The following is a 17,903-nucleotide window of genomic DNA, read 5'->3' as shown; positions in this document are numbered from 1 at the left end:
CATGTTGTATGCCTTGCGATAGAACTTGCAGTACGTGACCAGGATACCATATACATTTAGAAGTAAAACAGAGACGTGCTTGGGGAGTAGGGTGATTTAAATGAATCACGTACAATGCACGTACAACCAACCATATGCTCCAATCACAATTCTGTATCAGAATGAGATTCTATTACTTATGTACAAATTATATAGCAAATTGAAGTCGGAACGAATTATTTAAGAAGAATGAGAGGGGTTGAGGCAACGACATGCATACTAAGATCAAGTTCGCCATTTTAATCTTCATACGAGATTATTTTCAGACGGTTTAGTGATTTCTAAACATTTCGAAGGTTATTGTCTCTGCAACAAAGAGATGCGAAATTAGTTCATATCTACGGCAGATGTGTATTCATATTTTATACTAATTTCCGTATAAATAAATATCCAAATGAATGAAAATATCATTATTGCTTAAACAAGAACCGTAATCAGAATATAAACTAATTTTCATTTTCTTGGGTGACTTTGGGTCTAGGGTCTTCGAAAGCTATTCACAAAGTTACCTTCGACTTTACTCACCACTAGAACATGTCTTAGGCTCTAGGTCGACACCATCGGGATACATCATTTTAGCACAAGAAACGGTCGCCAGTTGTGACTTATACGAACAGCTTTATGAAACGGCCTCCTGTTTTGAGAACAATTCGATATATATGCACAAAATCATTACAGCTTTAATTATTCCAAATTATTCTTTAGATAGTAATATAAAACAACTACAATGTAGCAAAACAAGTATGATATAAATACGACATGAATCTATTTAAAAAAAAAAGCAAGGAGAATTATTTACGAGATAAGTCCGACAATATCTGATGTTTCATTTGAAGATCGTATTTTATTCAGATATTGTCAGCTAACTTTTTATTTATTCAAGTCTCTCGCAGTTTAAATTAATGATTTTATAGTGTAGTAGGTTTCACGGTACACCATGTATCTTTCTTGGGCAAGTGTTGGTCCTGATAAGGACCACCTAATCTTGACGTTTCGACAAGTGTGTTCTTGTCGTGTTCAGGAAAATGAGTAAAGTGATTTTAATGATTTAAACAAGTGGAACGCCTCTGGCAGTCTCGCCTGCATTACGCAATTTAATATAGCAGCAGTGCTAACTTTGAAAACTACTATAAAATAATCATTCACAAAAACATCATTCATATAATGACATAATACCACGTTCATTGACCATAAATGACATTTGAACGGAGACTTAAGACTGTCAACTACACCCATGTCCACATTTCATTCACTCTACCCATAAACTGTCAAAGTTATGATGGCACTTCAACAATTACCCCAACATGGCCTAAGTTTATTGACCTTAACTGACCTTTGACTTGGTTTTGTGACCTGAAACTCACAGGGGATGTTCAGTGATGCTTGATTACTCATATATCCCAAGTTTTATGAACTAGATCCATAAACTTTCACAGTTAGGATGGTAATTCAACAAATACCCCCAACATGGCCAAAGTTCATTGACCTTTAATGACCTTTGACCATGGTCATGTGACCTGAAACTCGTACAGGATGTTCAGTGATACTTGATTACTCTTATGTCCAAGTTTTATGAACTAGATCCATAAACTTTCAGAGCTAGGATGGTAATTTAACATATACCCCCAACACGGCCAAAGTTCATTGACCTTAAATGACCATTGACCATGGTCATGTGACCTGAAACTCGCACAGGATATTCAGTGGTACTTGATTAACCTAATGTCCAAGTTTCATGAACTAAATCCATAAATTTTCAAAGTTATGATAGTAATTCAACAAATACCCCCAACTTGACCAAAGTTCATTGACCTTAAATGATATTTGACCTTGGTCACGTGACCTGAAACTCGAGCAGGATATTCACTAATACTTGATTAACCTTATGCCCAAGTTTCATGAACTAGGTCCATATACTTTCTAAGTTATGATGTCATTTCACAAACTTAACCTTCGGTTAAGATTTTGAAAATAATTATCCCAACATGGTCTAAGTTCATTGACCCTAAATGACCTTTGACCTTGGTCATGTGACCTGAAACTCAGGCAGAATGTTCAGTAATACTCGATTAACCTTATGTCCAAGTTTCATGAACTAGGTTCATATACTTTCTAAGTTATGATGTCATTTCAAAAACTTAACCTTAGGTTAAGATTTGATGTTGACGCCGCCGCCGCCGCCGTCGGAAAAGCGGCGCCTATAGTCTCGCTCTGCTATGCAGGCGAGACGAAAAAAAACCACATCAGAGCTTATGATCATAGTATTCTCAAGTGCTTTCTACTATTCACCTATGCAGTTACTGGATTATTCCAGTTTCAACTTTATTTTCGTATATGATAGATAGCTTCATGATAATTATTGTACAGAAAGAAACCCTTTAATAAACCAACTCTCTCCAACAAACAAAAACAAAAAAAGAGAAAACACAAAACGAGCATCAGATGGATCGATCGTAAGATATCTTTATCAAACAGTGGCATGATTTGCCATAATGTGGTTGGGCTCGTTTAGAGAATCTCAAGATAAATATTTTGATATTGAGTGGCCCGAAAACCCAATTAAGGGTCTTGGAATATTTTTTTCTTATGATACTGATTTAGCTTTAAAGCTTAATTTTGACAGATGTATCAAGGATGTAAAGGTATTGCTAAATATGGCGAAAACGTAATCTTACTCTGATAGGAAAGATACAAATCTTAAAAACATTTGCATTGTCAAAGTTCATATTTTGTGCCTCAGTTTTGTCTGTCCCTGAACATGTGGTGGAAGAACTTGAGAAAATTAAACATGCCTTTTTATGGAATGGAAAAAAGAACTATATAAAAAAGTCAACACTGATTGCCCCTTATTCTAAAGGGGGACTGAATATGATCGATATTCGTTCAATGTTTAAGGCACTCAAAATAAAATGGATAGTTAGATTTTTTGATGAAGGACTTTCTTCATGGAAAATATATTTTAATCATTTTATAAGAAAATATGGTGGGCACTTTTTACTCTATTGTAATTTTGATAAAAAAGATTGTTTAAAACTAAGATTTGTACCCTCTTTTTATAAAGAGAACTTATAGGCAGTTTATAATCACTCGCGTCGCGTGCGGGTTCGTAATCACTCGCGTTTTGAATTTTTGGCGATTTTTTTTTATTTCGGTGCGATTTTTTTTTAACGGTGTCTTCAATGGGACAGACATGCAGGGAAAATAAAATGAAATTGAAATTCGAGTTTCGTTTTAAGCCGGCAATTAAGTGCCTTAAAATAAAATGTACTCGACTACTGTTTTAACATAACAAACAAGCAAATCAGCCATGTGGCTCAACTAACTTAGAATAGATCCGGACTTCTACTGTGTCTTATACGAGGACTCCGAGTCGGAACTTGCCATATCTGCCACATCGATATTACATCGTATCATTCCCATATGCGGACATGCCTGCATGCAATGGCCCCAAGGCGGCCGGACCCGGCCGCGGTCGGACACGACGTGCATCGGTAGCATGGAGCAAGCTAACGTGAGTCGAGCTGAGTTAGATCCCACGTTATATATGAGGCGCCGATTGTACCAATATTATATAGAACAATTATTTGTTATATAATCATTATTCATTAAATAATAACTATTATTTATATATAATTTACATTCTATTTGTAAATAATTACTATTATATAAAATAACATTTCTAATTATTTATATATAATTCCAAGTAATACTTCATTACTTGTAAATAATAATAGTTCGACATTCCATTATTTATAAATAATGATTATTTGTTTTTCATTATCTATAAATAATAATTTTTGTGTTTCATTATTTATAAATAATGACACTGCATACTTCATTATTTATGAATAATTGCAATTCGTTTTTTTTATTATTTATAAATAAGTTTGTCGAGTTTTCTATTATTTGTAAATGATAATTATCTATTAACAATGCCAGTGCACATTTCTTTATTTATGAATAATTTGTTGAGTTTCCCCATTATCTATAAATAATGAAAATTCATCGTGTTTCATTATTCATAAATAACATTTTTGTTTGAATATCCCATTATTTATAAATAACATTTTTGTTTGAATATCCCATTATTTATAAATAATCATTATTTATAAACGATTTTTACAGTTTGCCATTATATACAAATAATCGTTATTTATATACAAATAACCATTATTTATAAATAATGAAAAACAAATAATCCTTATTTATAAATAATGAAAAACAAACAATAAAATTTGTTTATATGGTAGTGATTAAAGAGTGCTCTTGTGGTATTATTTATACCTTTGCTTTGTTGGATAGAAGTGGCATGTAGGCATGCCGTTGTACATTATGTACATAATTTGACCGGACAGTGAATTTTATTTTATCGTTCTAAGCATGTTGCATTTTACTTGAAAAAAAAATCGCCAAAAATAAAAAACGCGTGTGATTACCAACGCGACGCGAGTGATTACGAACGCGAGTGAATATAATAAGCCGTCTTATATGCCTATTTTGAGTTAAGAGATCTGAGTAACCATGATGCATTTTCTCATGAAAGTATTATTTGGAATAATAGACAAATAAAAATAGCTGGTGTCAGTTGTTTTGTGAAGGAATTGTTCAATATTGGTGTTTGGTTTATACAAGATTTATTTGATGAAAATGGTCAATTAATCCCTTTTATAAAGTGGCAACAAATTGGCTTTAAAAACTATCTTCTTTGGCGTTCAATTGTTTCTGCTATTCCACAGACAGTTAAAGCTCGTTGTTTCGAGAGGCGACATCTGTTAAAAAAGTTAGATATTTTTATAGTTTTTGGTAATAAAAAAATATTTATATCAAAATTGTCAACCAAGATCATAAATATGATATTAAAAGAAGATAAATACCAAACTCCTACTTCTGAAATATATTGGAGATCAAGGTATGATATAAGTGAAGATGATTTTAGTTTTATTTACGAGTTGCCTTTTAAAGTTATTCCAGATACAAGAACAAGAATATTTCAATATAAAATAAACACAAGATGCCTACTGGTAAATGCAAAGTTAAAGAAATGAAAGTTGTAGATAATGAGATGTGTTCTTTTTGTAAACAAGAACAGGAAATAATTGAACACCTGTTGGTAGAATGTTCGCATACTCGAGATTTTTGGAATGAATTTCTAAGATGGTGGCATACTAAATTTAAAAAAGAAATTATCCAAGTAAAGGATGAAGAGATTTTATTCGGAATTAAAAACAAGCAAGATGTGTTATTGAATCATTGCCTTATTTTAGCAAAGAAAACTTTATATCTGTGTAGATATATTAATATCCTTCCTTGTTTTGACTTGTTTACCAGTAAATTAAAACAAGTGTACCAAACAGAAAAGTGTATTGCTTATAGGGACTCTACTATGTATAGATTTTTTTTTAAATGGAGTCTATTAGATTTTGGGTAATGTAGACGAACAGACCTGTATTGCTTCTCTATGTTTCTTTTCTTTTCCCTTTGTTGTTTTTGTATGTATTTCACTTTATCAAAATGTAACCTATTCATACTGTACATTGTTATTTTATATTGTTATTAAACTTGTTTTGTAATATGTGTATGAGATGGTTATACTAAATAAAAACGTTTAAAAAAAAATGATTTGCCATAATTCCAAAATATTTTTTCCATGAATATTACAACTTGATCCATTTCGATTTTAAGTACTATTCATTTCAATACACATATTGAAATAGGCATGGACCGAAATTGTCAACGCTAATATTAATAATGAAAAGGCCGTTAAAAGAATGAATATTCTAAATAAAGGGCCATGTCGCAGTTTTATGGCGTCGAATACAAGCACCCCCCCCCCCTTCGAAAATGTCTAACCATTGCATTTAAAACAGGTGTTATCATCATTATTCTTTCATACATGTGACAATATTAAGAGAAAATACATTTCTAATTTTAAAATTTGATCACGTAGGATTTTTTTCAATATGAAACCAATGACAGCTTTAACTGAAAAATCTCATGCATGGTAAGCTACTCCAAATAATTTTCTATATTGGTATGTGTTACTTGTTTTGTTTTGTAAGCCATTTATTGACCTGCCATTCGTTTGGAGTAAAAATGTGGACTTGGTCTCTTTATGTATAATTATTATATCATTACCTTGAAATTAAATAAAGTCATGATGAATCAAATTGCATTATATCAAGGAGCATAATGCGGGAGTAGCCCCCCCCAAAAAAAAAATAATAATAATAATAAAATCTATCATTATTTGGCCATTTTACGCTAAAATGTCAAATCTAACATGTTCACCAATTTTGTCATATCCTTATCTTATTTCTGAGTGGACTTCCACTTAATCATTTATAGTTTATAAATATTATATATAATAAACAAAGATTCTGGATTCACAAAACGACTCAATAAATATTCCACAGCATTAAACAATAACTTTTTTAAACATAATTAAACTATCAATTATCTTCTAAACGAAAACATAAATAACTCATCAGAATTCCGATCGTTCGACTAAAAAACAAACAAACAAATTAAAACTCCCGGCAAATTTGTCCTAAAAGTAAATCGTCTACAATTTCTGCGCTTCAACACAAATCGATATATTTCAAGTCTTCGTTGTTTCATTTAAGGAGGAAAATCATTAAAACAAAAATTGAAATGATTTTTGTTTATCCAGCTCTATGCATCTTATGCCATAACGAAACAGCTCGTGGTCTTCACTTTTCGAACCTATATCTGTTTTTAATTGTTTTACCGACCATAGATACCATGGCTAGCATAAACCTCACCTTTCTAGCATGCCATTCCGATACAAGGGAGGCGGGAATCAATCAATGTTAAATTAGTTGCCTTATTTTCTAGCCTAAAGAGAGAGAGAGAGGGGGGAGAAAGAGAGGGAGAGCTATAAGAAAAGTTTCCCATCATTCCGTAAAAACAAACCCATATTATGATAAAGCTTTAGCGCCATTGCTATTTTGTTTTTAAACCAAGCACGCTAGCTGGTCTTCAGATACTTGAGGTTCTTGTTAATCAGTGTATCTAAATGGGGAAGAAGGGGGATGGCCTGGTCTTTTTTAACTGCTCTAGTATTCTTTCTATTTTTTTTTTGACGCAGAGATATGGAAAAGCTGATGCTCTCAACATCTAACAGTAGCGTATTTTAGCATCCATCTCACAAACGCTTTCTGCGAGTTCACAATCTATTGAAAATGTCAGTCCGTTAAATCACAATGGCCAGATTAGAGGTCACTATCGAAAGTTGGTGGGCAAGGACAGCACATCGTCTTAAAATTAGGACCGGACAAAAATCGCAAGTTGTGACGTTTGTCCAGAGTCCAGCAAGGGCGAAAATCTCTCCCCAAAGGTAGGGGGGCCAGGAGCTGGAAAATTTGACAACCAAAAAAAAAAGGTAATCACCCAAAAAGCAAGGTCACTTTTTTTCGACCAAAATAAATTTGACAAGTAAAAAAAAAAGGTAATCACCCAAAAAGTAAGGTCACTTTTTTTCGACCAAAATAAATTTGACAAGCAAAAAAAAAGAAGGTAATCATCCAAAAAGTAACGTCATCTCGTCCAAAATACAGGTTTTATTTCGATTTTAAATGATGTATTTCTTTCCACCAAAAATAGTATAGGGGGGACATTTGATATTGTGTCCCCCCCTACTATTTTGGGTAGGGGGGACGCGTCCCCCCTGGGATTTCCGCCCATGGAGTCCAGGACGACACAACTAATTTGAGTCACCGATTTTCGGCAGAGGCTGCTTTGATATGAAGGGCGTTTGACAAATGATTCTGTGCGTTATAGGAAGCGTCTGCGAAGTCATTGCTAAACTGCCCTAGTGTCTTATACGGCACTGTCATAAGGTCCCATGCGCCCTTACGGACAAAATTTTCAGAAATTTTGCTTCATGTCTACAGGATGGAGAAAGGGTGCTGATAAAGTGTGCAAACACGTCCAAATTAATTAAACACACTAAAAGCTATCAAAAATAAGAAATATATCTTTAATAAACAAATCAAATCTCCTTCACATTTATCGTGATTAATAACGGGTAGATATGATAAGCACACAGAGTGCCATTGTACAGTATAGTATAATACCCAAAAATACTATAATTCAAGACTATTACAATCAAAGAAACAAAATTTGGGGCATATTTTTTCCCAGAAACAAATCTATGTTTCGTGCGAAAGGAGGGAAAATTTAATACAATGGAAGGGAGGTCATCCTAATCGGGATTCATTGGATATGAGCTAGACGCCAGCAAACTAGGGTGGAAAACCGTTGATTGACAGCACTCTCTGATTGTTTTTCTTCGGAGTATTAAACAGTATTCACCGTTGTGGAAATATTGAATTGAATTGAATTGAATTTATTCTCATACTTCACAAGATAACAAAATAACATAATACAAGAAATACATTTGATTACATAGAAAATACAAAGATAATGGCAGCAAATAAAGTGAAATATGAAGGAACCTGCATAAAAAGCAGAGCTTGTAATGTCTGCAGGTTCCTTAAAGTAATTATGAAGTTCGTAAGGAGATCGGACACTAAAGAAAAATCAGACTACAAAGGAAAAGCCAAAGATTAGCGCAAAATCACGGGGTAAAGAATTTGAGGAAAAGTGGACAATGTGAAATATAGGAGGGGGATGAGCGAAGAATGAAAATTAAAAAAATAAAAAACTATACCACAGTATACCTTTAAAAAGGGAAAAATCAAATACATTATATATATTCAGCCAGTGCGTCTTAACGGTGTCCATAACTGGACAAAAGAAATGATTTCAGTTTACATTTAAACATACTTAGGGATAAACAGCTAGTTATTTCGTTTGGAAGATTATTCCAAAGCCTTGGTCCTTCGAAAACAATTGTTCTTTGAGCAAATAACGTACGAGTACGTGGAAGGTGAAATGAGTCACTTTGGCGGGTAGGATAAGAATGGATGAGGTTGTTTCTTTGAAACAAGGAAGAGAAAATTTCCGGTAGATCATCTTTTGAGAGTTGAAACATGAATGTACCCAAATGAAATTCGTAAAGATCATGAATTTTCAGGATTTTATTTTTTTTAAATAATGGATTTGTGTGTGCATAAAAGTCAGATTGGTTAATTACCCTAATTGCCCGCTTTTGTAATTTAAATAACATTTCTAATACAGTCTTGTTTGTATTACCCCAAGCCAATATACCATAATTTAATCGTGATGAAATGAGAGTCATATATAAGTTCAATAGTATATAATCAGGGAAAAATAATTTTAGCTTGCTTAGAATACCAATACTTCTAGAAGTCAATTTACTCAAGTAATTAATGTGACACTTCCAAGACAAATCTTGATCAATATAAAGCCCAAGAAATTTGGTGGATTCAACCTGTAATAAATTTACATTATCCATGACTACTTGACCAGGTAAACTTTTGAGAGAATTACTGAAAATCATAAAATTAGTTTTCTTAACATTAAGTGACAACTTGTTAGCTCTAATCCAAGACTGAACTGATAGAAGTTCTGTATTCAAAGTATTAAGTAGCGTATGTGGGTCACGGTGAGACAGAAAAAGATTAGAATCATCAGCAAACAAAATAAATGACAAAATATTGGAAGAATTATTAAAATCATTAATGTAAAGAATAAAAAGTAAGGGACCAAGGAGTGATCCTTGGGGTACTCCGCAAGATATTGATTTCAAACTAGAATTTATATCTGTATAAGAAACAAATTGTTTACGAGAACTGAGGTAGCTCCTGAACCAATCCAAGGCCTTCCCACGAATACCATAATGTGATAATTTATATAACAATATATCATGATTGATCGTGTCGAAGGCCTTGGAAAGGTCCAGGAATATACCAACAGTATGTAATGACTTATCGACGGCACAAGCCACCTTGTCAATAAAAGAAAGTAAGGCATGAATAGTTGAATGTTTTTTCCTGAAACCAAACTGAGAGTCACTTAATATTTGAGAGTCGGTTAAAAATTTGATTAAGCGTGAGTATATTATCTTTTCTAGTAGCTTTGAAAGGGAAGTGAGTAGTGAAATTGGACGATAGTTGCAAACTTCTCGTTTATCATCTTTTTTAAAAACGGGTATAACCTTTGCTACTTTCATATTACAAGGAACAACTCCATTTACTAATGATAGATTAAAAATATATGTCAAAGGTGAGAGTATTTCATTAATTACCTTTTTTAGAAGAAAATTTGTTATTCCATCACTGCCAGGACTCTTATTGCATTTTAAATTATTTACAATATCTTTAACTTCGTATTCGACTATAGGGGTAAGGAAAATAGATTGCGGATTAGGATTCTTTAAAAACGATGTAAATTCTCTATCAGATTCAGGGATATTCCTTGAGAGGTTAGTACCAATTTGAACAAAGTAATCGTTGAACAACTCGGCTATTTCAGTAGGATCTTCGATAATTCTCCCGTTGTGTGAGATTTCTTTTGTTGGTTCGGACTTTTTGTTCGATCGTAGAACCTTGTTTATCACCTTCCACGTACTCGAACTATCGCTCTTGTACTTGTTAAATTGATCAGAAAAATACATTTTTTTGGCAAGACGTAGGGAAGTTGTCAGTATATTACGATATCGAATATATTTCCTTTTAAGTTTATCTTTACTAGGTTGTTTTTTATATTTGCAAAATAATTTATTTTTACGGTTGATAGACTTAAGGAGAGATTGAGAGATCCAGGGGAGTCTAGGTGTCTTTTTATATGTGGAGCGGGAAAACTTCTTAAGGGGGATTGTAGCATTATAAGTAGACATAAAAAGATCCAAGAATTTGTCAAAACAAATGTCCGGGTCTTGAATGTTATAAATGATATTCCAGTCGATCTCATTTAATCTCTCCCTAAATCTACTTAAATTTTCTTCTGATATGTCTCGAACACTAATTGATGCAGATTTATTGTTATTTCTGCCGAAAAACACCTCAACAAAAATAGGAAAATGGTCTGACAAATCAGACACCAAAATGCCAGATGACGTACTAGATAAACTATTTACAAAAATATTATCTATCAAAGTTGACGACGAGTCTGTAATTCTAGTTGGTTTGGTAATAGAGGGTATAAAAGAGCAAGATAACATGACATTAAGAAATTCCTGGCAAGAAGAAACAGTGTTACAATGCAATAAATCTAAATTGAAGTCTCCCATAAGAAGGACATTCTTGTTGTAAAGAACAGGAGATGACAGTAAGTTTTGGAGACAATCCAAAAAGTCTTGAGTGTTACCTTTAGGAGGCCTGTATATTTCACCAACAACCATTTGCTTCTTGTCAGGCATTTCAATTTGAATAAAAATACATTCAATAAAATCAGACATTTTATTTAGCTCCTTTAGTTCTCTGACATTTAAATTATTAGACACGTAAAACCCAACCCCTCCCACTCTTTTATGTTCTCTGTTATTAGAATAAAAGGTAAACCCATCAATAGAAACAAGAGAGTATTGAAAATCATTCAACCAGGTCTCAGATAAACCAATAACACAGTAACCATAATTGAGTTGATGAATAAGAGAATGAAAGTGATCCACATTCTTATTGAGACTTCTCACATTATGGTGCATGAGAAAGAGTTCGTCCTTTGATTTCAATGAGTTACTGATGACGTTGTCAACTGAAAAGTATCTGGACGATAATTTGTGCAAGCGTACATCGTTGGAATCTAAGTCAAATAAAAGATCAGGTGTTTGGAGGTTTAAATACCGTGGGAGATCACCACGGTTATTTACATCAATATACTCATTACCCATATACAACTAAATAAATGTAGAAAGGAATGTGTGGAGGTGATTGAAATTGGCTATCAAAAGACGAACTCTTTAATAATGTTGAGCAACCATCAAGAAGAAAAGACTGTGTAAGGCAGTAATAATACAACGAAATGCGATAAAAAGTGATTAACATATAAATGCTGTAGAATTGAATTGATTTCAAAGCAAGATGTAATAAGAATGGCAATTTCATTAAGACACAAAATACATGTAGAGAGAAAATACAATGTAAGACGCACTGACTGAACAATAATACCAAATACATGTAAAGCCGTGAAAAAACGGCAATCATGTTGGATGAAACATCCAAAGTAATAAAAATATATTTAGATAAATTCAACATTAACAATTCATGCACAGAAAATGTTGTCCTGAGCATTGTATTGCAAATAAATCAGCAGATTTGCAGCCAAATTATTGTATGAGTACGGTCAAAAAGAAAATTGAAAACACAGAAATCTAAGAAACAAAGTCATAGCTAGTTGAGATTTTTTTTCCCAAAAAAGTTTCAAACCGCCTCGATCATAAGACATAATTATAAGGTGTCATTGTCATAAGATCTAGGAGAAGAGATAATTCTGCAAATAAACTTGGGAGAGGAAAAGAATGGGATAAAACAAGTGATTTTGGAAAAATGAAACTTCAACAAAAATGCAGCTGTCGCGTTAAAGTGAGAATCACACTATATGAAAACATTTGATTCATGATTACCAGATAATCAGAAAATACAAAAGCTGAAGATATACCTCACAACATAAAATTGAAGTTCTTGTTTAGAAGCCAAATTCTATAACAATTTTCATGATTGCTTCTTATAACAAGCTATGAAGAAGGGATAAGTACTGTTAATTGTGAGAAAATCGTTATGTAGTTATGTATACCTAGTCTAAACACTTCAAGAGCATTAATTGAAGTTCCATTTTACAGGCAAAACTTGATGTTAAAAAGAAATATGCCAAATTCGCTGTGTAACAATCACTCACCAATAATTGCCAAAGTAAGGGTTACAAGTCATTGTAGGCAACAAAATGGTCAAACTGTTGTAATTTACTAGAAGTATTGAATCATTCTGAAGGAAGCTATTATACAGGTAATAATATAAACTAAGTATTAGGAAAATCATGCAAGTACAAAATCCTAAAAGCTTCTCAATTAAGATAAAATAGTATTTTATTTTCGTATGAATATCTTTATGAGATATAGCTATATTTCGTATAAGACAAGAAAAAAAGAGGGATGCGTAAACAATGAGCATATGACAGGCTAAGACGGCCAAACAAGATAACTTGGCGAGCCGAAGAATTTCGGCAAGCAAGGCCTATCTGTAAGCAAGACAACTTGAAGAGCCGAACAATTTCGGCAAGAAGACCTATCTCTTGCTAGAAACAAATCAAGCAATATTGTATATAGAAAATGCAATTAAGATACTCAAATAACATGTATATAAGTTACATAATTTTGTGAATAAATGTTACATGTGATAAATAGCCTCAGCTAGAAAAGATGACAAGCCCAAAAACAACAAGCCGAATGATCGGTATTTAAGGATTTGCCCGAAAATGTATCGGGAGAATGGCAGATATAACCATAGGAGTTGAATAGCTAAAATATTAATAATAGGATTGAACCTTTCACTCCAGAACAAATGTTCCAAAAGCATATAGATTGTAATTGCAAAGCCATTGATAGAGATATATGAGTTATTTTCTGGCCAAAGATAGATCAGAATTTTTATGTTGATAGCATCAGATAGAAAAAAATTTATCTCTGCTATCAAAACGTCTATATGTCTATATTGTACACAAACAAAATGCATTATAGGCACTCAAAATTATTACACTGTAGTATTTAAACAGATTAACGATCATTGACATAGTGACAAACATGAACAGCGTTCATGTTTTAAATGAACAAAGTATATCAATAATTCAAGGTGAGTTATAAGTAGCTTCTGGTTGGATGTAGAAAAACAAGAGTATTGTTAATTAACATCAGGCAACAGTTATTAATTATACGTGGTTTTCAATGGAAGTTGCAAGTTGCTTCAAGAAGACAAGATATTGAAATAGTAAGTAGATGATGTAGCTAGACAAAAACTCACTCAGTGAAGCTTTTCCATTCTCTAGTGTTTTTCTCTTTCCATAGCAAAACGACTTTCGTGCCAACTACAGAGATTTTTGTAGACAAGCCTTTATCCTTTCTGAGCTTGTAGGCCGACTTGGCGAGTAGACTTCTACGAGCTTTCATCTCGGGGGGAAGATCTGTACGGACCGAAAGCCGCGCCCACTGGGTACGTTGCGGGGGTGTGTCAAGAGCTCTGGCCTCATGTTGGTTGGCTGGGGGTGGGCGCCGCGAGCGATTTTCGTAAGCAGTGAGAACTAAGTTTCGATCCCGCATATACACGAATTTCGCGATGACGGCTTTTGGCGGTGCTGGGGGCTGGCTGGCGCTGGCGACATCCCGACGGGGTAGCCGATGAGCATTTACCAGAGCGATGTTCTCTGCGACTTCGTCACGAATACCAAGGTGTATGAATACATCTCGTAGCAAATCGTAGATGTTTTCATCTCGATCCTCTGGAGCTCGGCCTGGCGATTACTTTCGAATCGACAAGTACGAGAAATGGGCCTTATATTTTTTTTCTTTTGTTTTTAAGTGTGTCTCCATCTCTTTTACTTTGGTTTGATTGAAGGGACGGTTTGGTGCTTAACCGTGTTTCTAGGTCATCTTCATTAAATCACAATGCAAATGGTTGAATACATCATTTAATTGCATTCTGAAGACGTATTGCGTGTCTTTCCTTGTGAATAATTCACATTTTGCACCCCACCCCCTTTCTCTCACATTTTGTTTCATTTTGTTGTTGTTACAGTCCAGGGAGTGACTGAAGATCCTCTTTTTGTCTCTTAAATTTATTTTATTTTATTTTTTATGTTGACCCCCTCTTATGATTCTATCAAAGATGAATCAGGTGAAAATTCTCGTCAACTGTTCAATTCTGCATGAAATCTTAACATTATATAACACTCTGCATTTCATATTTTTGTAAAACTGATTATACTTTTAAACATGCTTGGAGTTTGTGTAAACTCACAAACTCCAGGTCGGTCGAAAGTAAGTTCAATGATCTTTTGTCCATTGACACAACTCCTTTTGTTTAGAGCAAATGACCACACACCCATCACCTGTTTGCACAGATTGATGTGATGGCCTTAATTCCTCCTAAGAGACCATAAAGAGGTATACTTCATCCTCCATCCAACCTCCTTCCCAGATAATTGCTCCCTGACTTCAGGTGCAAATAAACTTTCATTTTCGTTATGCTCCACCCTTCTTTCCTGATTAGTCGATACATTGTTAACTCCTCCCCCCCCCCCTAATGGTGCAAAACTAGGAGTTGTACCCCCAAAATAGTTAAGAGAAGGACTTCCCTTCTCCGTCTCTTGACGAGAGGACATCGTGTGCTAGGTCTCCCTCGCCATCCCTTTTTAGGGGCTACCATATGGCCTTTGTAGGGGAGTACCCTATACTATAACAGCCTTTTTATAACTAGCTATATTTTGTACAACTGTATATATATATATATTTCATATCTTCGTCTTCAATCAATATTCATCTTTGGAATAAATCTACTGATGAACTGTATCATTGTGTGACAGAGTATTGATTCGTCTCATATCTTGTAACACTGAACAATCACCACGCTACAACACTTTCATATAATATTTCGAGTGTTACATTTGGTGGCAGCGGTTAAACTGGGAGCCATCTTCTACCGCTTCGGACAATATTTTGATCTGTGACTGTTTATCACCTTCTGGAATTAAACTTATACTTGGAGCTTCGCTTCATTATATTTCTGTCTTGCTGTGGTTCTACAGTAACTGTGTTGCTTCGTGATTGGAGGTATATTGCTCCTGCTGTTTGCTTTTGTTGCTGATTTGAACGCTTTGCTGTTTTTACTATTAGTTTTACCATTGGCATTAACTACAAGTCTTCTTTCATTGGGGTGAGACTTCTTGGAGACGCGTTCTACGGGTGTATCATCTCCTCGCTCTATACCAACATATTCTTTAATTCTTCTCATCTTGAGCCGTTAGCCTCCTCTACCATTCAACCCCCGGATTCCATCACCACTCAAGTGCTGGACTGAACGCCCTTACAATCTCCGTTGAGTCTCCATCATCTTCATCGTTTTCACCATCATTGTTTCCTTCATCATCATCGCCGTCGTCAGCAGTTTCAACTTCGCTGTCATCTTCTTTGCCACCGGCCTCAACATTTCTGTCATCGCTGTCATCATTGCCATCATCGTCATCATCATCACTGTTGTTTTCGTCATCATCGTCATCGTAATTCCATCAGAGCTTACCAATCCGATTGCATTTTTCATCGCCAGGTTGCTGCAGTTCCGGAGCGCTAAGTTTAAACCTCCTTTATTATATAGGCTGTACTTTCCCCTTGTTCCTGCTATCTGCCGGACTGAACTTTAATTCCCGTTATAGAGGCCACCTCAAAGTCTTCATGATCATACTGGCCGAATAATCTTTGCAATATACACAAGTGGACTGGAGTTGATTCATAGTATCTATACATAATAAATATGTATTTATTTTCCACACTTTTTTAGGCCATGGCCCTTGTATTTTGAATGCATTAATTCATTTTCCTCCTTAATTATATTTTCTTTGTAGGTTTATGATGATTCTTTCTTAGATATCTATGTTTAGCGCATATTCATTTTGTTTGTATTCTTTAATATTCTACCTTCAATTTAGAGTTGGTTTGTTATGAATGGATCGAAAGTTAAAATATGATTTTAATTATTACCCTTCATCTTTTCCCTCTGTCCCACATGTCCGCATATATTTCATTGATAAAAACCAAGCTCCTGTCCCCGCTTCATTAGACCCGTCCTCCCCATGCTCCCTTATTAGCACTGGTCTTTTAGATGCATTACCATGTCTCGAAGATTTGGAGGAAGGTGAGCCCTCGTACTACCCATGTCCCCCTTGTCGCTCCAACCCTCACCCTACTTACGCAGAATGGACTGTAACTACCCCCCTTGGTTTAGGCTTGAACCTGGATCATATATCCTGTACATTACATGCTGTAGATGATCTTAAGCCCAACATCATTCTAGGCGCAGATTTTATTTCTCGATTAGAAGATGAGTATGATGTTGTCACAGATAACATTTCCCAATGCCTTTTCATTGACTCTGTTAGGATTCCCTTTTTGTCCCGCGCTGAAGTAGATCGTTATGATCCTATTGAGGACATACCAACTTTCTATTTCAGAGATTGCGGACCCCCGGTTTCCAGAACTAGCCCCAGCACACCAACCGTTTCACCCTATCCTTCATTTATGTCTGCTCCACATCCGTATGATGTGTATCATGAAGCTTATTATGACCATCACAATGTCTCTTGCCCTCAGAATATTGAGCCCACCTCCCCCTCATTATCATCCCCTGCTCCTCTTTCTCCATCTCACCTTCTCTCTGACTCTCCTCCTCCAGCTCCTGTGTCAACTCAATCAGAATGTTATCCTTCTTACCCCGTTCTGTCACCTTCTTGTCTCGAGTCTCCCCCTGATCCATCACCACCCCCTGAAGACGCCTCCTTCTTGTACCGTTCTGATACTGACTCATCTCGAACATCCCTTCTCTCTTAACCCGCTGATCCATGTCATTTCGATGAGACTCCCCCTCTCTCTGAGGTCCTCCCTAACACTCAGTGTGTAGCCATTACACCCCCTCCTCCTGCACTTTCACCTCTTCCTCCCCCAACACATTGCATCGTAATCATTGATGCCGAAAATGACAACCCTGATTTGGATGCACGTTCTCCACCTCTCCACACACCTGTGTCCGCTCAGCTCACTCCCCTGGATCAGCCTCCAGCCCCTACTCTCTCCACTCCCACCCCATCCTCACTTGAGCCTCAACATTTGACCCACTCGCCCCTGTCCGACAATATTCTTTCTCCTACTTTACAACCCCCTCTGGATCTTCCTCCACCTCTTTCTCCTCAACCTCCACCTCCTCCACCGCCCCCACCTCTTC

General features: G+C 35.2%; 1 protein-coding gene across 1 annotated transcript; it reads right to left on the bottom strand.

Moving 5' to 3' along the window:
• Positions 1-15,966: 15,966 nt before the first annotated feature.
• On the bottom strand, positions 15,967-17,525 carry LOC135154191 (uncharacterized). The gene is made up of 2 exons (XM_064099507.1): positions 17,290-17,525; positions 15,967-16,162 (listed from the first exon to the last, which is right to left on the bottom strand). Exons 1-2 carry the CDS (start codon positions 17,523-17,525, stop codon positions 15,967-15,969), a joined length of 432 nt encoding a protein of 143 aa, XP_063955577.1.
• Between the last annotated feature and the right edge of the window lie 378 nt (positions 17,526-17,903).

This window comes from Lytechinus pictus, chromosome 5 (genome assembly GCF_037042905.1).
Source record: "Lytechinus pictus isolate F3 Inbred chromosome 5, Lp3.0, whole genome shotgun sequence".
Classification (NCBI taxonomy): Eukaryota; Metazoa; Echinodermata; class Echinoidea; order Temnopleuroida; family Toxopneustidae; genus Lytechinus; species Lytechinus pictus.
Note: the sequence above shows the minus strand (reverse complement) of the source record. Positions and strands in the feature narration are given on the sequence as shown.

Coding starts and splice junctions, on each gene's coding strand:
- LOC135154191 (XM_064099507.1), bottom strand. CDS start 17,525: ATGGATCAGCGGGTTAAGAGAGAAGGGATGTTCGAGATGAGTCAGTAT. Junction 16,163..17,289: donor GGGATGATAATGAGGGGGAG/GTGGGCTCAATA, acceptor CGAAAACAACAG/TGATGATGATGACGATGATG.